This window comes from Jaculus jaculus, chromosome 3 (assembly GCF_020740685.1).
Source record: "Jaculus jaculus isolate mJacJac1 chromosome 3, mJacJac1.mat.Y.cur, whole genome shotgun sequence".
In the NCBI taxonomy this organism is placed as follows: Eukaryota; Metazoa; Chordata; class Mammalia; order Rodentia; family Dipodidae; genus Jaculus; species Jaculus jaculus.
Window position 1 is genome coordinate 174,319,134 of NC_059104.1, and position 21,924 is coordinate 174,341,057.

The 21,924-nt window shown below is 49.7% G+C and overlaps 1 protein-coding gene across 6 annotated transcripts in view; it reads left to right on the forward strand.

Moving 5' to 3' along the window:
- Nucleotides 1-21,924, forward strand: part of Ppfibp2 (PPFIA binding protein 2) — a 168,791-nt gene that overhangs the window by 130,614 nt on the left and 16,253 nt on the right. For all 6 annotated transcript variants that reach the window (XM_004650904.2, XM_045145271.1, XM_045145272.1 and 3 more), the window contains 10 exons: nucleotides 3,440-3,551; nucleotides 5,608-5,669; nucleotides 5,969-6,044; nucleotides 7,723-7,826; nucleotides 9,546-9,613; nucleotides 11,354-11,411; nucleotides 12,319-12,360; nucleotides 16,968-17,103; nucleotides 18,543-18,684; nucleotides 19,323-19,451. In XM_004650904.2, coding sequence (XP_004650961.2) covers nucleotides 3,440-3,551; nucleotides 5,608-5,669; nucleotides 5,969-6,044; nucleotides 7,723-7,826; nucleotides 9,546-9,613; nucleotides 11,354-11,411; nucleotides 12,319-12,360; nucleotides 16,968-17,103; nucleotides 18,543-18,684; nucleotides 19,323-19,451 — 929 coding nt within the window. The remainder of the gene's footprint in view (nucleotides 1-3,439; nucleotides 3,552-5,607; nucleotides 5,670-5,968; nucleotides 6,045-7,722; nucleotides 7,827-9,545; nucleotides 9,614-11,353; nucleotides 11,412-12,318; nucleotides 12,361-16,967; nucleotides 17,104-18,542; nucleotides 18,685-19,322; nucleotides 19,452-21,924) is intronic.

A 21,924-nucleotide genomic window follows, 5' to 3' on the forward strand; every position in this document is an offset into this window, starting at 1 on the left:
CATTTAAAATTTTGTGATTTTCTGTGTTTAAAAAAATACTAAACACGATACTGGTAATATATTATCTTTTTCTTTTCTTTTTTTTTTTTTTTTTTTTTTTGATTTTTCGAGGTAAGGTTTCACTCTAGCCCAGGCTGACCTGGAATTCACTGTGTAGTCTCAGGGTGGCCTCGAGCTCATGGCAATCCTCCTACCTCTGTCTCCTGAGTGCTGGGATTAAAGGCGTGCACCACCACACCCGGCTTGTAATATAATATCTTAATGTATACATGCGAAACCATTTGCTTGACCATTTTACAGGCGACAAAACAGAGGCAACACAGGATAAAGACACTCTGAAAGTCTTACAGCAAATCAGACCCAACTGGCAGTCGCCCCATCTGTCTGCTGAGCAGACAGGGCCTTGTTTGTACAGTGCCCAGCTGTCACCCATCCCAGGGGCATTGTTTTTCCAGTAGCTCAAGACTTTCCACCACGGTGCTCCACTCAAGCAAGTCTAGCCTTGGCGAAACCTTTGAAGTTGCACACACCACCCTTTGTTATGTACTGAGCCACTTTGCATTTTTTTAAAATTTACCCAAGCTCTGTGCATTGGCATGTAGTCCTGTTAGACACTAATGGTTCCTTAATGAAAACCAGGTGTGGAGTACCTCCTTCCAGAAGATCCTGGACCCATTGCACACTTTTCTCATTTAAGTCATAAAATAATGCAGTGGGTCTGTTTTATTCTGATTTTGCTGGTAAGGAAAGGGAGGCTCTGAGTGACCACAGTGAGGGTCGGGCCGGGGTCTGCCCCTTGCCTGCTCTCATAGTCTTTCCTGTGGTTTTGTAAGTTCTCCACTTTTCCTCTAAGGCTCTTCAGCCCTGGAAGATGGTTCATCATTTAGTGGAGTCATTCAGTTTGCACCCTGGGCTTAATGAGGTACAACTCATGTAAGGGCCCAGACCACCCGTCCCTACCACACTGCCTGCCTCCTGGCTGTGTTCTGGGCCCTCTGCCCACATGACTGCATTTTCTGGGGCCATGGTAGTCATTGACCTCATGGTGGGAGAGAGAGCTTCCCACCCATGAGTACAGATAGCAGTGCAATTATAGAGGAATACCTATACTTTCTTCCCTGTTCTGTGGACTCTGACCCAGTGAAGGCTGGGCCAAGTCACTGGATCTGGGTGGTCCATGGTACATAAATGTCTTCCCACAGAGGCTAGATCTCAGTGGGCCGGGTGCTGGGCTCCACCTTGATAGGTCCACATCGTTGAAGTCTGTCGGTAGGGCCAGCCAGATAAAGCTTCAGGCATTGAGAATTATGCCTGTCCTGTCCCCAAAGAAGGGAGAGATGAACAAAAGAGATGGTGACTGCTTTGTGAGAATAGTCTGTCCCTTGTGGAAATGAGGCACATTTGGGTGGAGAGGCCCAAGGATAAGATTTTCAGAAGCCACTGTTGCCATTATCCATAAACCCATTGGCACCTAGGTTCTGAACGATATGTACATAGCTGGTCTGTGCTGGGGTTGGCACGCTGATTGGCATATCCAGATTCATCTCCCCTCTGCGGGGGTGGAGGGGATATGAGGAGGAGGGGAATCCTGGATTGGAGGTTCGGGGCTCTATAGTGAACCTGTCAGTAAAGTAACCTGACCCTCATCTTTTCTCTGTCTTTATAAGATCAGCTTGGTCCCTTTTAAAGGATGTTAGAGAGGCTTACCCAGAATCCTTGAGGAGGCCTGAGGGATGCTAACCCTCATAAGCATGTCCACTGTCCTTCCTATTAACCCAGCAGCTTGTAGCCTGGGGCTCTACATTGGAGTAGGTGGTGTGTACGTGCATGTGTGGAGACCTACTTGGAGCCGGCTGAGTGGGTGGGTGGAGCTTCGTGTTGGAGCAGAGAAACCAGGACAGGTGGAGTTTTGCAATGGAACAGGATAGCAGGCTGGGTAGTACTTTGTGTTGGGACGGACTGGCTGGCTGGGTGGGCTCTGGATTGCAACATGTAGCCTGGGGATTTTCATTCTAGCCTGGTCACTGTGTCTGACTTTGCACACGGTCCTGTACTACTCCTCTTCTCAGACTTGTGGGGGAAGGGGTGGATACGATTTCCTCCATGGGTTCTTGTGGATGTCACATAAGGTTTGAGGGTAGTGAGCAGTGCTTGGTGCAGGGAAAGTACCCAGTGTGCTGACACTAACCACAAGACCTGCCAGGCGGAGAAGCCACGATCAGGAGCAGTGCTTTTGTAGTAACTGGTGGCTTAGAGCTTGATTTGGACCTCTGTGGGAAAAGATATCCCCCATCATACCTTGCTGACCTGAGTTGGATCATGGTTATGCTGCCACCTGGGCAGGAGTGGTGCATGTAGAACCCTTTTCTCGGTTCTAACCACGTTCTTACTTGGTTTGATGCTCAGAGGCCTGAGTTGATTATAAGGGAAGGACCAGGAGGAGAAGAGCTATGATGACAGCATTTATTGAGCACCTAGCACGTACCATGTATTGAGCCTGGTTGATCATGACTATTATGTCACTTCATTCTCATGCATTCCACAGAGTGGGAGCTATTTTCCTATTTTACAGATGAGCTGAGACTCAGAGAGGTTAATTTACTTGGCCAACGCTGCCTAGCTAGCACATGAGAGAATTTACATTCGAGCCCGAGGCACAGGTGCCTCTTGGGATGGGAGTGACATGGCGCACGGATGGCTACACCTCGTGCCATGTGTGAGATTTACCCAGCTATGCTTAGTGGAGACGTGGGCGCCATCCAGTGTCACTGCCCGTGTGTGCACGTATGATATGTGTGCACTATGTACTATGCTGACATATTTTATTTTTTCCCCTCAAAAAGCATATAAGCTAAGCATGTCCGGAATGCTTATAGGTATACATGCGGGCAAGTTGACACCTGTGCCTGGAGGTTGGGCTGAAGCGCTGACTGCATAAAGATTAGCAGAGTGTCTAGGGAAGGAGACTTCAGTGCCCCCTTTATTAGGCAGAAGTGATTTGATTTCCCCATATGGTATTTACATATGAGGTCGAAGGATGGAGCTGTTGCCTATGTGGCTGCAAAGTACTCAAGTGCAGTGGTATGAGTTTCTTGGGAGAAGGAAGACCACATCCAAAGTGAGAATACCCCACTTCGCACCAAGAGCCTTCCCACTGCACACACCCCCAGCTCCTCTAGCCTCAGGGATACCACACAGAGCAGGAGCGAGAAAGAGCCTGGTCACTGGTCAGACTGACGCATGCGGGAGAAGGAACAAGGGGACAGCCAGGGAGAAAGCTCACTCAGCCGAGGCCCACCCCCTGGGAAGGGCCGTGGCAGTGAGCCCCTCTAACGCCCCCTGTCTATGTCCTTTCTCCTTGTGTCCAGTGGGTCCTGGGCTCTGACATTAGGTACTTCATCGTGGACCTGTAAGGAATTCTTCTTGGTTGCTTTTTCAGGCTGAGGTAGCCCAGCTGCAGGAGCAGGTGGCCCTGAAAGACGCAGAAATCGAGCGTCTGCACAGCCAGCTCTCCCGGAGTGCAGCTCTCCACGGTGACCACTCAGAGAGAGGTAACTGGATTGACTGTGAGAGGGCGCAGTTGTGGGGGAGAGGGGCCTGAGCATAAGTGGGCTCTTATATCTCTGAGCGTGTGTGTGTGTGCGCTCTGTATGTAGGTGTGTTAGTGCGCACTTGCACGCGTCATGCCCGAGTGGCTGAGTTTGTGCGTAGGTATGTGATGCGAGCCTGTAAAGCGCAGCTGTGGTGGGATCATGTCGACGCCCTCTCCCTTAGCCAGAGCACTGGGCTCTGAAGTTCCGCTCAGCCACAGTGGGAATTGAAGCTCTGTGCAGCCCCTTCTGAAGCTGTTACCAAGAAGATTGGAAATGCCCGGCGCTTTTATTGGATTGAAAAGCCTGGCTTCAGTGTTATCACCAAAGAGGAGGCTTAGCAATTCATCCTGTCTGACACTTACACACGGCCCCAAGGTTACAAAAACAAATCAATGCTTTCTCATCCTTTATATTTCAACCTAAATGTCATTCTTTGAGAAAGACCTTCCTTGGCCACCCTGCCTCAAGTATGTGTCCCCAGTCCTGTTATTCTTTCTTTGTGTGTGTGTGTATGTGTGTGTGTGTGTGTGTGTGTGTGTTTTCCAAGATAGAGTCATACTCTAGCCCAGGCTGACCTGAAATTCACTCTGTAGTCTCAGGGTGGCCTTGAACTCATAGCACTTCTCATACCTTGGCCTTTCAAATGCTGGGATTAAAGGTGTGCACCACCACACATGGTCCTGTTATTTTTTCATTTAATTAATTTATTTATTTGGTTTTTCAAGGCAGATTCTCAATCTAGCTGAGGCTGACCTAGAGCTCACTCGATAGCCCCAGGCTGGCCTTAAACACAGGGTGAACCTCCTACCTCCGCCTCCTTGGGGCTGGGATTAAAGGTGTGTGTCACCATACCTGATTCTATATATGTAATGGACTTTATAGTATGAACATATTGCATAGTGGCCATATTCCCATCAGGTTATACTCTCATATCCTCTCTCTTCTGCCCCCATATCACTAAGGGTCCCCCTCTTCCTGCCCTGTGGCTCTCATGATCTTTCCACCTCCTCTTCCGTGTGCTATGTCTCCGTTAGTGTTGAACTCTCTGCATTCTCTGAATTGCTGCTTTGATGGGTTTAGAGTCTCCTCAGTGTCAATTGTCATCTCTCAGGCTAGCAGTGAGAGGAAGTCTCCGCTTCCTCCGTGATGTCTCCTGGACTGTGGCAGGTGTGCTAGAGATGGCCCGTCTTGTACCAAGCAGTCTGTTCTTTTTTTTTTTTTTTTTTTTTTTGGTCATATTGATGGATCTTGGTTCTCTCTAGTACTCACTGCCCTGTGCTAAAAATAAATAAATAAATAAATAAATAAATAAATAAGAAAAGATTCTCCAACCAAGAGTGAGAGTAGCATGGGTCAAATAGGGGTAAACATAATGCTTTCAGATTTTTTGATGCACATCCCCTCTCTTCTAAGCCAAAAAAAAAAAAAAATAGTGGGAATGTCTCCAGAGTGTATGATCTTCTTATCCATAGGATTCCGACTAGTTCCGTGTCAGGTGTGAGTTCCCTCCCGCCGCGCGGGCCTCACCTCCAGTCAGAGAGCAGTTGGTTCCTCCCACAGCCTGTGTGCTACTCTTCCACAGGGGTGGGCTCCTTGCCTGGCTGGCTGGTTTTGTAGCTTGAAGGGCCCCAGACTGTTGACGCCATTGGTGGCCATTTTCCCCCGCACACAGCACCTCCCAGCACTGCGGGGTGAGCCGTCAGGGAGCTGGCGTCCCTCTCCATTCTGCTGTGCTCCCCCGTTATGCTGCGCCTGCAGCCTTTGTGGTCTTCAGCAAGAGGGCCTTACTATTTAGCTTTGGTGGGTAACCCGAGCAGAGAATGACTGGGTACACTCACCTTTTATGCATGTGTGTGCTCACCAGCATGCATTATCCGCATGCACACCACGCACCTACAAAGGAGCCATGCCTACATGGAAAGTCTTCACCGCTGAGCTTAAAGGCTGTCTTGGTATATGTGAATAGCTATTTGCATTTATACAGATAATTTTCCTTATATATCAACTCTTTTAGACCAAGAAATCCAGCGTCTGAAAATGGGGATGGAAACGTTGCTTGTTGCCAATGAGGATAAGGTGAGATGTGTGACCTTCGCCTGCTGGCCACCCATTCCAGCATGTTGATCCCTTCTGGTCTCTGCTCTTCTGGGCAGCGCCAAAGGCCATTAACAAAAGGGGTCAGTTAGAGTCATGAGTATCTCTAGCTGTCTTGTGAAGCACACCGCTGGAGCCCTGCTCGATGGGTACACCTGCTCTCTTTCTGCCTTGGGAGTCCTCTGACGTCCCACATAGGGTCTCTCCCCGGGATGCCCCAGATGAGATCGACTAGGATCTGGTGCTGGTGTCAGTCTAAATGTTCTCTTGTCCCATGGCAGGACCGTCGGATAGAGGAGCTCACAGGGCTGCTGGACCAGTACCGAAGGGTACAGGCTATTGTGAAGGCAACCCAGGGTGAGAGAAGGGCGAACCCATCGTGTTCCCTGAGGGGAGGGTCCAGGGGCAGTTCTGCCGGCAGAGTCTTTGCTTTGTCTTTGTTTAGCTAAGATGGAGATGATTGTAAACTCCTCTCTTGTGGTGGAAATGGACAACTGTTGATTGCTGAGCATTTTGTCAAATAATATGGAGGTCAGAACTTCTAGAGAAGGGCCAAGGAAATAAATCCTTCAGCTCTGGCCCTGGGGAATTGTCCCCATCAGAAGGACTCCTGTGCATCTTCTCACTCTTCCCTTCAGAGGCAATGGCCGGAGGCACTGGGACTGGGGGTCAGGCAGTGCCATCTGTGATGCTGTCAGAGCCTTCCCACACCTGATGGGGTCTGGAGCTCCCCGCAGATTCGGAGGTCTCCTAGGGGCCACATGAGCTGTCATAGGAAGTCGCAGGACAGGGAGAGAGAGCCATGTGTTCCATATTTGCTGCCTGCACCCATGCCGCACGCAGGCAGCATCTGTGTTCGTATGTGCACAGTGGTGCGTGCACCTGGCTGCCTTCCTCGTCCCTCGTGCCGTGGACCTGGGCCCCCACTGCAGATCTTATAGGAGCAGTTGTTGCACACAGGGTTGCCTCAAGGGGCTAGGGAGGTGTGAATATGCCTTGTCTTAGGAACAGTAAGGCTCTGCTCTGGGATCGGGGCTGACTGGCCCCTGCCCAGGGCATCTGCCAGGCACTACACTCATGTTACAGGCCTTGTTTCTCCATGTCTTTGTGATCTTGGACCAAGCTGCTGTCAGGGCCCAATTGTCTATGGCCAAGGAGTAAGGAGGCTGGAGGCAAGGGGAGTTCCAGAGATAAATTTGTATTAAGATGACTGCCGCAGTAGCCCTGAAGAGTCTTTCCAGTTACACTTTTTTTTTTTTTTTACGAAAATTTTTATTTATTTGAGGGAGAGAGAGCTAGATAGAAAGAGATTGAGAGAGAGAGATAATGGGCATGCCAGGGCCTCCAGCTACTGCAAATGAACTCCAGATGCATGTGCCACCTCTTGGCATCTGGGTTATGTGGGTCCTGGGGAATCAAACTAGGGTCCTTTGGCTTTGCAGGCAAAGGCCTTAACCACTACACCATCTTCTCCAGTCCTCCAATTATACTCTTAATGTACCTTTATCTATTGGTCACTGTTTTTGTTGCCCTGACCAAATGCCCAATAAGAAGTTACCTAAGGAAAGGTGCTTTGGGCTCAGTTCGAAGATGGCACCATGCTCATTATGACAGGAAAGGCCTGGCAGAGTTCACGGTGGCAGGAGCATGGGCTGGGACCCCAGCCTTCCATCATGGGCCAGCGAGTGGAGAGAGATCGGGCAGGAAGTAGATCTGGGCGATGACCCCTAAAGCTCACCACCTAGCCCACTGACTAGCTGGGCCCCACCTCTTGTAGCCTCCCAAAACAGTACTTCTGGCTGGGGACCAAGTATCAAACTCATGACTCAGTGACACATTTCATACTCACATTAAAACACTTCATATATCTCTTGGTCTCGTAGTTGGCTAGACTCGAACTCCTGAGCTCAAGTGATTCTTCCTCGTGTTTCTTAACAAAGGAGAACTGCTGTTGAGATTCTGTGGTGTGTGGTATAATTACAAGTTTCTGGAGAATTTGCCAGTAGTGATGCATCCCCTGCATCAATGCTTGCAGGGCCTGCAGACAAAACTCTCCCAATCAGTGAAGAGGAACCGGAGGGCGGCTTCAGAACACGGACCACTACAAACAAAGGCCCCGAGGAACTACTTAAACAAGAGGTACTGCACATCCTCCAGAGACGTGGTTTCAGCCACCTCAGAGCTTTCCCTTGGCCTGGAGGAGGGTCTAGTCAGGCACCTGTACCGTGAATAATTCAGTCCCGGGAAAGGTGCCTTAGCTTTGGGAAGAGGGTGTAAGGGAGCAGAGGGGCAGGATGGTGGCCACTGGAACTTTCAAAAATCAGTGTTTTATTTTTTAACTGAGTTCTCAGTATCTTTGCTCTCCAGAATGTCAGTGCAGAACAGAGGTGGTGTTTGTGTTTTAAAGATTTATTTTATTTTATTTATTTGAGAGAGAGAAAGAAAATGGGTGCACCAGGGCCTCCAACCACTGCAAACAAACTCTACATACCTGTGTCTCCTTGTGCATCTGGCTTATGTGGGTACTGGGGAACTGAACCTGGGTCCTTTACATGCAAGTATATTCACTATTAAGCTATCTCTCCAGCCCAGCATTTGTGTCTTTACACTATTTCCCCATGGTCTGCAGTCACGCCTGATACCCAGGAGACTTAACAAATGTCTGCTGAAGAATGCATCTCACTCATTTAGAGAGATGCTGGCGCCTTCTGAATGGTGCTTTCCTGCTTCGCAGTGTCTCTCCAGTCTCTGCAACAAGCACACAGATCCTCCTCTGTGGTTTAAAACCTGGTCTAGTTATAATATTCTCTGGGTGCAGGCTAAGTACAGCCAAGCAAACAAGTCACAGACAGAGACCTCGGGGAGAAGGGGGCTTTAGCAGTGACCCAAAGATTCATGAGGTTCTAGAATGATCAATCCAGAAAGAATTTTAGCAGCCCAATTCAACTCATTTATTTAAGAGGTGGGAGAGTAAAAAAGGAAAAATGTTATCCAGTTAACCCTCTTATTAGGTCTACTTAAGTGCCCCATCTTCCCATAGTACTGGGAATTATGAAAGTTACAAGGCCTGCTGAGTGCCTCTGCGCGGTCACTGACAGCGCTGGACATGGCTCTCCCCGCAGTCACTCCTAACGACATTTGGATTCTTGCGTTGCGCTAAAGCTGAGGTTGAGACAGAGCTGGACCCTGTTGTGTCTCTATCTCATGCTCACCTGCCTTACCTTCTTACCCAGTTGGCCCATTCTCAAGTGCAGCTCCAGGACTCGCCCCACTGTGAGAGAGCCCCGTCTCTCCCCATGCTGTGTTACCAGTGTCATTGCCACAGGGCAGGTGGCGCTGCTCCTTGATACTTGGTACTAATGTGCCTTATGGATGTGGGTTGTGCCCACTGTGCCCCTAACAAAGGGCCAGCCTGCTCTTGCTTGCACATGACTGTATCATTAAGGGTCCTCCCATTGAGAACAACAGAACCTGACTCTGGCCCCCCTAGGCCAAAAAGAGAGTGCTTTGACTCACTGAATGAAAGGAAAAGCTAAGAACTACGTTCAGAAAAATCAGGAATGGCAAAGGCCCAGGGACCCAGGTCTCAGGAGTCTTGTGCCAGGACCTGACTTTATGTAAGTTCTGGGGCTTAGGGATGAAAGGTGATTTAGCCTGGAGGGCTTGATATGCCCTTGAAAAGAGTGTGGGCGAATCACCTGATCCCTGATGAGGGGGTCTTGAAAGAGCAAGGCATCCATGTTAATGTTTCCAACATGGCTGGACCCAAGGACAGAAATGGAGTCATCTAAGGGAGGAGAAAGGGACGTCCCCACTTGGTGACTGACCTCCGTGATGACTCATCTCTTCTTCATGCAGGCATCTCCACGATGCAGTTCTCCCACCACAGGGCCACCTCCCTTGCCTCAAAAGTCACTGGAGAGCAGGTAGGAGAATTCATCATCTCTCTTGACCCTTTGGGCTCTTGAGGCTCCCAAAATAGATGGCAGTAGGGCAGGTGGGGCAAGCACAGCTTTTGCCTTTCCTTGTCAGGGCACTCACCAGCCTCTCTTGGACACAGAGGGGGCTTCCCTCCTCATAGTCTGAGGGTCACTGTCATTAAGGACAGACCTGACCAGAGGACTCAGTGGCTACAACTCCCCCAACTCCTCCAGTGACTTTTGGTGCCAAAAACCTCCTATTATGGGAGTCTATCATTCTCATCAGCCCCTCTGAGATGTCCTTACTGATCTTGGGTGAATCTGCTCCTGACATCCAGGCTCTGTAGCAAGGCCTTTTTTCCTCACAGCAAAGTTGGTCCGGTTGCTTTGGAAATTATTATTACGGTGGGAGGGTATTGCGTGTGGGCTTGTGCACTTGCACATGTGTGTGTGGAAACAAGAAGACAACCATGGATAGCACCCTCCAAACTGCCAGCCACCTCTTGCTGGCTGGAGCTCACTAGACTGGCTGACCAGAAAACTCCAGGGCTCCTGCTGTCCAGCGCTGAGATTATAGGCACTTGCTACAATGCCTGGCATCTGTGTGTGGGTTTGGATGCTAAAGTCTTCATGCTTGTGAAGCAAGCACGTTACCAACGGAGCTGTCTCCCTGGCCCCTTATAAGTTAACTCATCTCTGGACTCATGTATGAGTTCTTCAGACTGGCCCCTCAAGGTGGGCATTCTTGCCCTCTGTGTCAAATAAGAGGGTGATTATTCTCCACTCGCCTTCACTCTGAACTCAAGATGGGCTTATGGTAGAACATTTAAAATACCCTTGCATGTCTTGAAGTATGCCCCTCTGTGGGGGACAGATGGAGGCTCTTTTGGCTAAGGTGTTTGGAGAGATTCCCACAAGCATGACAGAAGCCTCCCCAGAGTAGATCCTGCTTCTCCTGAGCTCCACTCTACACTCAGAGACCAGTGTCCACAGAGAAGTTGTTTCCCTGAGCTGTCATCCCCAGGCAGAAATGACATTTCAGAGAGTGTGATCGGCCCGGCAAAAGTTTGCAGAGTGACACATTTAGCAGATAGGTTCACTGAAGGACGGTTAACACCAAAAAGCTCACTGCCCAGACTTATGAGCCTACTGTACAAGTAGACGCTGGCTTGTTTCTGTTAACTGGGAGATATGACTGCCAGACCTTGGCACAAGGTCACCTTTGTGGCCACAGATAATACTGTCCCTTTTTTACCTTTTGGTGCCCTTCTCAGCAGAAGGCCTCCCATGAAAACACAGTTCCCCTAAGCAGACAGCTGAGAGCATGCAGGACCAGAGGGCTTGGAAGACCCTGGCAGGAGACGCATCTTGCTGTGGCTGACTGGCGTGGTAGTCTTCTGGTGAAGGAAGCGCCGGCTGCTTTGCTTCCTTGGGACTACTCTTGGACTCGAAGACGAGCCAGCTGCAGTGCTCTTCCTCCATCTTGACTGTAGACATCAGCTTACAAACACAGTAATCACCTCCTGGTGCCCTAGCTTCCTGAGCAATGCCAGGGACCTAAGCAGTGCCAGCATGCCCTTACCAACATGCTGCGAGGCCAGGCATTTCCACAGGGTGGGCCGGTCTCATACATGGATTAGAGTAGAGAGGATGCTTTACTCTGAGCCCACAGTAAATGTCCTCAGCATGAGTGTCTCTTTTTCATAGTAACTGCTTCTGTATTCCCTTTCTGTTGTGTTTCTCCAGGGCTCAGAAGAAACTCTCCTGCAGTTTAGAAGACTTGAGGAGTGAATCTGGGGATAAGGTCAGCACATGCAGATCACTACTGAGTCTCCTCTGTAGCCTCAGCACAGTGCTAATAAGTGCAGGCATGTCCACTCCCTGCCTTGGAGCAGCTCTCACATAGCTGTAGTAGAGGCAGAATTATACCAATGTTTTGAGAAAAATGGTCGCATATGGCCCTAGGCATCCGAGAGGCAGGCCAAGTCAGAAATGCTGGCTGGAGGTGATGAGGGATGCTGAGGTTTGGCCTAGTAAGGCTTTGGGAAGTGATGGGAGTGGGAGGTGGTATTCACCAAATCCAGTCAAAGATCTTGGACCTTGTCTCCCCCGGTTACTTGGAATAATTGTGGGGATTCTAAATAAAGGGGATGATGCCAGGAGTCGAGTCTGGAATAATTTGAAGATTAGAGATAGAGATTTTTTTTTTAATCTAGAAAGCTCTGAGGTGGGCTTTGTGGCCACTTATATGAGGGCAGCCTTGGACAGCGTGCTGGGCCATGTGTTGGGGGCGGTGATTGCAGGCTCTTGAGCTTGGCCATGACAGAACATGGAGTTCTGCCCTAACGGAGCCTCCTGTAAGCCATGCTTGTTCCTGTCCTCCGGTGTCCAGTAGAGTCCCAGCCTCCCTAGCGACACACTGGAAATCCACAAAGCTGGAGTTGGCAGGAGTCATGGGTTCAGCCAGTGGCTATGATCATCACAGCCATGTGCCTCCTCCTCCGGCAGCTGGCAGCTGTCCATCATGGCTGCCCGCAGACAGCCATCAGACAGTGGTGTGTGCTTCCTGGTGTGTTTGGTGATTATGTGACATGAAGTTAGGGAAGGGGTTTACATCAGACACAAGCAGGCAGGTGGGCCTGAGTTGCTGAGTGTGACTAATAGTTTTCTTTTTTTTCCACATGATTAAAATTCTTTGTGTCGCTCCATAGGGTATCAATGGGAACCAGCTGTCCCCGGTGGCAGAGCCCAAGGTACATTAATGTCATGTTCTCATCACCTATCCATGGTTGTGCTGTTTGCTGGAGTATTTCAACAAGCTATAGTGTTTGTGGCTTTTGCAGTGTGTTAGCCATTAGAGGGAAACGTGTACAAGGAAGGGTGAGACTTCCTCAGCCCATCCCTGGTTTTTGTTTGTGAAGTAGGGTTTTACTCTAACTTAGTCTGACCTGGAAATCTCTCTCTAGCCTGCACTAACCACAGAGTCATACGGATTCTCCTACCTCAGCCTCCCAAGTACTGGGATTAAAGGCGTGTGCCAACACGCTCGACTTCTCTCCTTTTAATGGCATGTGCTCCATATGTGTGAGCTGTTTTCACTGCCACTGGGATAGTACTCATCACTTGTATGCGTGCCGAGAAACTAATCTTTAACAAAGCAATCTAGACGTGGTCGCTGGGAGGAAGAGGAGTATGGCAGCTTTCATCTTTCTGTACTGATGTGTCACAGCTAAAAAAATAGCAGCCATATTCGCCCTTTAATTAACAAGTCATGTTGTAAAAACACCATTAGAACTAATTTTATTCCAGCCAGCCTGTTGTAGGAGATGATTAAGTTTTCAGGCTCCTGCACAGATGTTGAGCCCATGATGAGCTGAAGCTTTGCGTAATTAGCATGTCAGCCCCACCCAGCCAGCACTTACAGCATCATGTGGGAGGACACGCTATGCACGGCCCTTCTCCGTCCTCTGCCTTCCAAAGGAGACGTGGGGCCTCCCTGCATGTGGCCCAAGAGCCATTTTATGTTTTCTATCACATGGTTGAATGGGCGTCCCGCCCTTGTGACTCTGAGAGGAAAACCTTGCCTGGCCCTCAGCATCCTGGTCAGCAACATCTTTGCTCTTCCATATTCATAGCAGGCAGTGTTATATGTGGGAGCCATTCCCCAGGCCATCTGAACTGGAGAGCAAACGTCTTCTACTTGCTCCCCATCTCAGTGCTTTGGACAGTCCCTTGTGTTTTGTGCTCCCTCGGCAAGTGAAAGCCTTCCTGTGAGCATCTCTCCAGTACTCACAAGACCCAGCATTGCAGAAGCCTCCATATACAGCTGTCCGAGAAGCATGGGCATAAGAGGCTACTCACTACTTTGGAGACAAAGCGAGCTCACTGCTCAAGCTTTAACACGATGATGGGATGACCATCACATACGAGTGATGTGCGCTGCTTACAAAGAGCAGATGTCCCAGGTTGAAACTCGTTCTTATATACCTTTGATCATAATTACAATCTTGTGCAGCCTCAATTATGGCAACATGGCCACCTCCCCCTTATGCGTGTGCATGTGCACACACGCGTGCGCGCACACTGCCACCACTCTCCTTCCCCCATCATTCTGTAGGTGCCACAATCTTTCCCACACCGTCTACGGACCTTAGTGCCTTTGCTTAGAGCAGCCCTTGCTTTCCATGGCTGAGAGCTTACTTCTCAGGTCGCTCTCATGTTCTTTTCCAACTTGGATTGTTAAGTTCGCATCTGTTTGCTGAGACCAGATGCCCAGGCAGAAGCAGGTTAAGAAACAAAGGGAGCGAGGGAAGGAGAGAGGGAAGGAAGGAAGGGTGGGAGAAAAAAAGGACGGAAGATAGGGGGAATTTCTTCTTGGCTTACACTTTCAAGGGGGAGACCATCATAGTGGAGAAAGCGTGGCTGGAGTAGGGAGGCCAGAGTCACACCTCCGCAGCAAGAGGAAGTTATGATGGGGGCAGGCAGGTGAAGCCGGGCTGTGACGCCTCAAGGCCAAGCCCCAGTATCATCCTTCCCCCAGCAAGGCTGTACTTCCTAAAGATTCCACAACCTTCCCAAACGGTGCTAGCAGCTGAGGTTTCAATATTTGAATACTCGAGCATATGGGGGAGCCCCACAGCACACCTCCAGAGCTCCCGCAGGTTGTGGAACCCCTGATCTGGAGTGTGGAGTGAGACATTCTCCGCTACTCCTGATGGCTCTTGGGAGTCAAGTCCCTCCATCCCTGTGTTCTTGGGACTCAATTCTCTGCCCCTGTTCATGGCTCACCAGCATTTAAAGCACTCGTTTCCCAAAGGATTCTTTGAACTGTGCCCTGGGCCATTCTCGGGTATGAAACCCTACATGCAGCCTGCCCTGTGTCTGCTCTTCTAAGACCCAACCTGTGATCTTTCTGTGCGTCTGTCTGTCTGCCACCCATTGTGTATGAGGCCCTGTATGTGCTATTTCACAACAAGCCTGAGACGAGAGTTGGCATTCCCTAGTTAGAAATGACAGAGCAGGGCTGCAGAGATGGCTTAGTGGTTAAAGCACTTGCCTGAGTAGCCTAAGGACCCAGGTTCGATTTCGCCGGGTCTCACATAAGCCAGATGCACAAGGTGTCACTTGCATCTGGAGTTCGTTTGCAGTGGCTAGAGGCCCTGGGAGTCCATTCTCTCTCTCTCTCTCTCTCCCTCCGTCTCTAATAAGTAAATAAGTTAATTAATTAAATTTAAAAAAATAAATGACAGAGCAGAGGTTTTGATGGGTCAAGAAGAAATGGCTTTGCCTGAGTCAGTCTCACCGGAGCAGCAGTAGCCCCACCGGCAGACCACTTTTCTGTTCGAAGCAGCTGGGTTCTACACTGTTTATGTGAGCTTCTGTTTCCCTGCAACTAGGGTTGTTATTCTTGGAGGCCTGGAGGACAGGGCCAGGGTCAGGTGTTCCCATCTCCTCCACATCCTGTCCCGATCTTACACAGCTTTGTCCCGCGGCCAGCCGTTTCTCCTGGCTTTCCTTCGTGGCTCAAGCAGAGCTCAGCGCATCCTCTCCATCACCCCCTGCTCCCTATACGGTCTGCCTTACAGGTCTCGAGCCGTCCGTGGGTCAAGGGCAGATTCTTTTTGCAATCAGCTTCTCAAGGAGCTCTCTGGGTGGTCTCCATCCGAATCCTTGTCTTCAGCTGCTCTGGTGCTGGGGGACCTTCAGTGGTGCCACAACCAAAACCCTGTATTGAGAGCCCTTCTCCCTCCGGCATTCCTTGTGGAAGATGGAGCTTGGCATCGGGCCCTGCAGTTCTTTGAACTTTTTTGAGCGTTCCCTTCCCACGGCCAGTGGTTCCTGGGTCTTAGTGTAGCACAATGATCTGAGAAGCTTGTTAAAAAATACAGACTTCTGGGGTGGGTGCCCTTTCAGAGGGGCTGGTTCAGAGCCAGGGAGGGAGCTGGGAGAGGGTGTTTTTGCAAGGGCCCCAGGTGGCCAGGGGATGAGGTAGCATTGGGAAACTGTTGGTCTGGTCCACATGTCTGTTCATGTTCAGCTTCTGCCTCAAGCCACCACAGGCTTGGTGTTGTCATGATCTTCCCTTCTGAGGGCTCTGATATATCCCGCACGGACTAGGACTAGCGCTTTCAGGACTCAAGTTTAAGAACCTACTCTCCTCGCCCGCCACTTCTTTCTGAGCTTCCTCATAGGGGAGTTATTGGTAGTCTCCAGTGGATGAACCAAACCTCTGACAGTTTCTATGTCATACATTTATGAGCAAGCTGAATTCAGAAACGTATCGGACATGACTTTGAGCTGAATCTAACGTGGCCCGGTCATGGCAGTCTTCTAGTGCTGCCCTGACTTGCCAGTTTTGGAATGGGTTGTCTTTCCTGTTATTTTCCTTCTGGCTCCAGTCAAGTGATCTGAGCTTGAGAACCCCGCTGTTTTCGCTCCAGTTTCTCTCTTTCTCTCGTCCTCATCGTCCTTCAACTATGTCTCCCTCAGGTTTGCAGATTCAGGGGCCAAATAAGTCCTGTTCTTTTCCTTTTTAAATTCTGCCTATTTCTCTGGGCGTCTAGCCAGGGTCTGAGCACATGGCCTGTTACACCAAAGCCATACCTCAAAGAGGACGGTGCTAAGTTCCTAGGGGAGCCCCTTGGCTGGCGTGTGGCCCTTCCAGACGACTTCCTGTTGCCGTCTCGCCCAAATGTGTGCACTGCTTCTTGCTTTGCCTTACTATGCTATTTTACGGAAGAACTGTTATCACTGTGATTTTTTTTTTCCTCCTGCCTTTTCACATTTAAACCCTGATATCCTAGCTGTAGCATGGCATTCTGTCAGCCGGTGCGTGTGCTTTTGGCTGAGTCTTTGCAGGGGTCTGATGAGGTCTGGTCTGAGGGACAGTCCTCCTCAAGTCGCTTCTTTCCTGGCCACAGGAAAGCCAGCCTGCAGAGAACAGGGAGACTCAGACCAGACCACTCCTGGTCTCTTCCCTTTCAGGGTGAACCAAAGCCCAAAGTAGTAGGCTTGTGCTATGTTTTTGAAGAGCTGAGGGAATAATCCATGGCTGTGACCTCATGAAACCTTTAACACTAGGCCCAAATAGCAAAAGCCCCTTTCAGAGATGCCCCCACTTCCTGGTTAAAAGCCATTGCAGTCAGTTCTGGATCTGGCCCTGAGTCTATCTCTGTCTTACTTTTCCTTCCTCGGAACTCTGGTCATCTTTGCTGACCTAGGAGAAATGATCTTGAGGGGTCTTTGAATCAAACTAAGAGGAAAAAACAAAAAGATTCACGGAGAAAGGGAACTCTTGGTGCATATTGGGCTGGAGGGTGAGGGTTAATTTGGCACCTCTCTCCTTCGCTCTTTCCAATAGGACAGCTCTTTCCTGGCAGATCAGAAATACCCGACCTTACCTGGGAAGCTTTCGGGAGCCACACCGAACGGAGAAGCTGCCAAGTCTCCTGCCACCTCCCAGCCTGACTCCGGAGGGAGCAGTCTGCTAGGACTGAGTGAGTGTCCAGCTCAGGCTGGTGGGCTTGGGGGAAGCATCCTTGGCACTTCTAATTAATCATGTGAGATCCTTGCAGCTACCACCGTGGCCCATAATTGAAACTAGTGGGTGTGTTGCTGGGGCAAGTTGTATCCTAAAGTAGTCCCACTTCTAAAAGCCTCCCTGTCTGGGTAAGCCGGTTCCTGAGTTGTTCTCCCCGCTTCATTCATTCCTCCTCTGTGAAAGCCCTGCCTGTCCTTCCTACCATTCTTTTTTTTCTTCCCATTCTTCCTGACCTCTCTGTCATCCTGGCCTCTCTCCTGTCCCTGCCCTCTCTGAAGCCCCTATTTCTAGCTGTCCGATAGAACACCCTCCCTCAAATTAGAGTATTTCCTTGTGCAAATGGAGTCAGGGGCAAGGAGGTCAGCCCAAGGTAGCCTTTTGGAAGACAGGGCCTGAGACCTGCTTTTCATTTAAAGTGACTATCTCCCCCTAACAGCAGCGGTGGATTTGATGGGACCCAGGAGGGAATGTTGTAGTCCTAGCAAGCACTGTTCTCTCTACCTATCTAACTTCTACCTGGAGGTTCCCAGAGCTCATGAAAGCCAGTTTTGCCCTGGGCTACAAGAGAACCAAATAAACCCTTCAGTGACTGTCTAGTGACTCTCTCGGGCTGCTTCAAGCTATTCCATTCCAAGATTTGATACCTGAGATCCGGTATGTCCACTCCCTGCCTGTGGACACCTCAGCCTGTGCCACCAGGAGCAGTGGGGCCCTTGGCTATCTCAGTGCGCAAACCCTGTGGGCCAAGCTTGGTCATCACGCCCCCACCCTTCTTCACAGGATTGTTTTTTTCTTTCTGTTTTGAGTTTTTCTCTCTTGCTTGATGACACTTTTGTTTATTTCTTTGCTTCCCCGTAACTGTTGGGCTGGACTCTGGCCTCTCTGTTTCTTCATGTGGCTTCTCTGCTTCTTGGTGGCTGGAGATCGCGGCTGGAGTGTCAGTGCCCCCGTGTTAGGTACTGTGCCCGTTCCAGGTGAGGTGGAGAGTGAGAATACCCTGGTTTTCCATGTTGGGCCATGCCCTCCCCTCTCCCTCATGCTCAGCCATGGTCCTCTTCTGCCTGCATTCCTGAGTCTTCCTCTGAATACAGAGCAGGATTCTTGTTGGAATAGCCCACAAGTCCTGGGACCCCAAAGCCTTAGACTTTGAAGACATTGAATCACCCAGCTTCAAAACACTGAGTTCACTGATTTCCTTTGTGAGGGAACCTGGCGTGTGTACAAACCTGAACCTCAGTTGGCCTCTGAGACCTCGGTGTAGAACTCGGTCCTGAAGGCAGCACTGGGCAGGGTCTTCTGGACTCCCCAGGAAGGGTCGCCTCAATGCAGGGAAGGGGTTCCGAAGGCCACACTCCTTGCCCTTGTTCCAGTGTTGTTTCATCCTGTGCACTTCAGGAAACACAGAGAGCGGTTGGGAAGACGGCGCCATGGCCAACGAGCCCTCGTCGACTTCATCTGGTACCGAGTCAAGCCCCCATTCTCCCCTGACGCCAGATGGTAAACGGAGCCCCAAGGGCATCAAGAAATTTTGGGGAAAGTAAGTTGGTGGTGATAACAATAATCATATGCTTGGGACTAGCTTTCTTCCTGACCATGCAGTCTGTGTAAGCTCCTGGTACATCAGATGTTAGAACAGCTGGGAAAACAGAGCGCTCATGTTCGGAGAGAAGAGCATGAGCTGTTTTTCAGGACCTGGAGAAGAAGGACCCCATTCACAATAGATAGTTGTTTTGCGTGTCATTCATTCTAGGCATCCATTCATCCACCACAGCACTCCCTACAGTTTATACATGAGCTTTGGGAGAGGCACAGATGAGTATGGAAATTTTTCTTAAGGGCAAGTCTGTAAACTTGTGAAATCTTTGAAGACAGAAATCTGAGTGCTTGCAGGCCCAGCTGGTTGAATATGGTCTGAGTTAGAAACTGGCATCAACCTTCACTTTGATCCCATGGGGAGTGGCCCAAATGCCAGAGGCAGGCCTAGAATTGAGTCCTAGTTCTGGCAGAGGATCTGTCATGGGTCCTGGTCCCTGAGCTCACAGGAGGCGCTGGGAGGTTTGTAGCCCAGAGCCCTGAGTAAGCCTGCCCTGTGTGGTCCTGCCTGCAAAAGAGGGATACACTGCCTTCATGCTGAGAGCGCCCCCTTACCATCGCTATGCACTCCTCTCTGTGCAGAATCCGAAGAACTCAGTCAGGAAATTTCAACACTGACACTCCAGGGATGGCGGAATTTCGACGAGGTGGACTCCGGGCAACTGCAGGGCCAAGGCTTTCTAGGACCAGGGATGCCAAGGGACAGAAATGGTAAGGCTTTTCCCTGCCCATGTACCAAGAGCTATAGTAAATCCTGGCCAGAATGGGTTGGAGAGATGGCTCAATGGCTAAGGATGCTTGTTTGAAAAGCCTACCAACGACAGACGCTTAGAGTGACACGTTCATCGGCAGTTCATTTATAATGACAAATATTTCTCTCTCTCTCACTCATTCACTCACTCACTCAAATAAATAAAGACATAACAAAAGAAATCCAGGCTGGGGAGGAGGGAGGGCCGGACAAGATGTCCTACAGTCACAAAAGCCAGCAGCAGGAGTTCTTCCTGGAGTTTCTCAGCGCAGGAGCTTGACCCTCCCAGGTCCTGAGGTAGCTTCTGTAGAGGTTGCTGGGACCTGCGCATCAATTTCCCATGCTTAGCAGTGCCTTTCACACTAGATCGAGAAGCTCTTGTGTGGCCATTCAGAGGACATTCTAGAATCCCAGACCTGGGTTGCAGTCGCTTGCCCAACCACTTCCTACATGTGAGCTCTAAACGAAATCATATAGCCACTGTTCCTTTGTTCTCCACTTCGTAAAATGACAATTGGAAACCACCTTTTATTAGCGTGCTTATGAGGACTGCATGAGCGCACATCTAACCCAAGCGTCAGCCATCGGCTACCCAGGGAGCAACGTCCACTAGTCCTCTGGGGCGAGAGTTCTTACCTGCCTCTGGATCCATGCCTTTCTGCCACAGGCCCCGAGGAGGGTCTTAATGGATGGAGCAGGCTGCTCCGTCCCTCATCTCCAGCCATCATAGTCGCACTGTATAGAAAGGTGGTAATGAGAAGCACTGACATCCAAAGGGTGAGTTTGACAGACCTGTGTCCATCACACTCTCCCATAATGACCCCAGAACATCAAACCTGAGTGGAAGTGGATGCCTTCCTGTTACTCTTCCTAGCTCCAAGCCTTAGTGCTCCATTCTGAGACAGCGCCCCCCACATACCTGCACAGAGGAACCCTTACTCGGGTTTCAGTATTGGGCAGTCCCTACAACCGTGCATCTCCAGCCACATCTCTAAAGGTCTGATTGTAGAGCTACCAGTGGTATTTCTGGGTCTAACACAGGATCAGATTGTGTCACTGAAAATCTAACAAAAAGTGAAATGAACTCTCTAAAATTTTCCAGCGGGGAAGGGGTAGGTAGTCACTGAAGAGGATCACAGTTCCACTACTCTTTCTTAGAGATAATGCAGTCTAGAGGCCACCTTGGGGGAAGGAGCATTTTCCTAAATGGGTTCTGTTTTCTGGAGACCTAATCCCCGTCCCACCACTAGGAAGCCTCAATCTATTGCCATCCTCATGTTTCCAGGCAGGATTTGCCAAATTTAGGACACAGGGTACTTCCCAGGCTGGCCTTAGCTCGCACCTGTATTATATTCCAGGCTCAAGGAGGGGGCCATGGATGCTTCTAGTATCAGCTTTTGGAGGCTAGGGAATTCAAGGACATGATCTAAGAAGGCATGGATCAGTCCAGGGCCAAGGAAATCTTCCTTTGTGTTCCTCATTAGATATCCTTCTTTGTCTAGCAATGTTCCGAAGGTAGACACTGCTCTCGTTTCTGCATAAAACCGTAGTGAGCTGGGATGACTCATCTTTGTTCCAACCCTAGCTGATTCCTTAAGGATGGATTCGAGCAGGGGAATCCATGAATCAGGGTAGAAGAACTTTTCTAAGGCCCCTAGGCATTCTCCTAGCCCGTTTGCAGGGGGCATTACTTCAGGGTATGGAGTAACCAGTGTCAGGAACTTTCTCTACCAAAGGAAAAAAAAAAAACTGCAGTTTCAGCCACAAGGCGGCTTTGTTGGAATGTCTTTGTGCTTTGTTGACCATCCTTCACAATGGTTGATGGGGTGGGGGGCGGTGGTGGGAGGAGGTCCTGAGATTGCCTGTTTATCTTAACAGTGCTGTGGTCAAGAAAACAAATGCATTTGCTGGTGAAATAGACTGTTATTACCCTTAAGCAGAAATTTGATGTAATTATATGCTAACTTCCTCTGGTATGTAGTTTATAGATATTTAAAGCATAACCATAAAAAATTTGCAATCTGGGTGTGTGGCTCACATCCAGGCATTTGGGAGGCTGAGGTGGGAGACTGCAGTGAGTTCTAGGTCAGCCTGGGCTACAGAGTGAGTTTTAGGTCAGCCTGGATTAGGGTGAGAGCCTGCAGAAAACAAAGTTTCCACTAATATTCTTGAGGTAAAAGTATTGGTTACTGAAAACTCCCAGCCCCAATCTTCTTTTTTCAATGAAAATTTCATTTTTAAATTTAATATTTGACCATAACATTTTTATAGAGACTCCTCATTGTAGACAACAAATGTTATTGCCTTTTTATCCCATGCGAGCTCTTACTGTAACGGGGAAATTGGGGTTCTTGGGTGCTTCCTGGAACCCCAAGCCCTGAGTTCATATCTGCAAACTAACCAAAGAATTGGCAAATCCAGATTCAAGAGAAT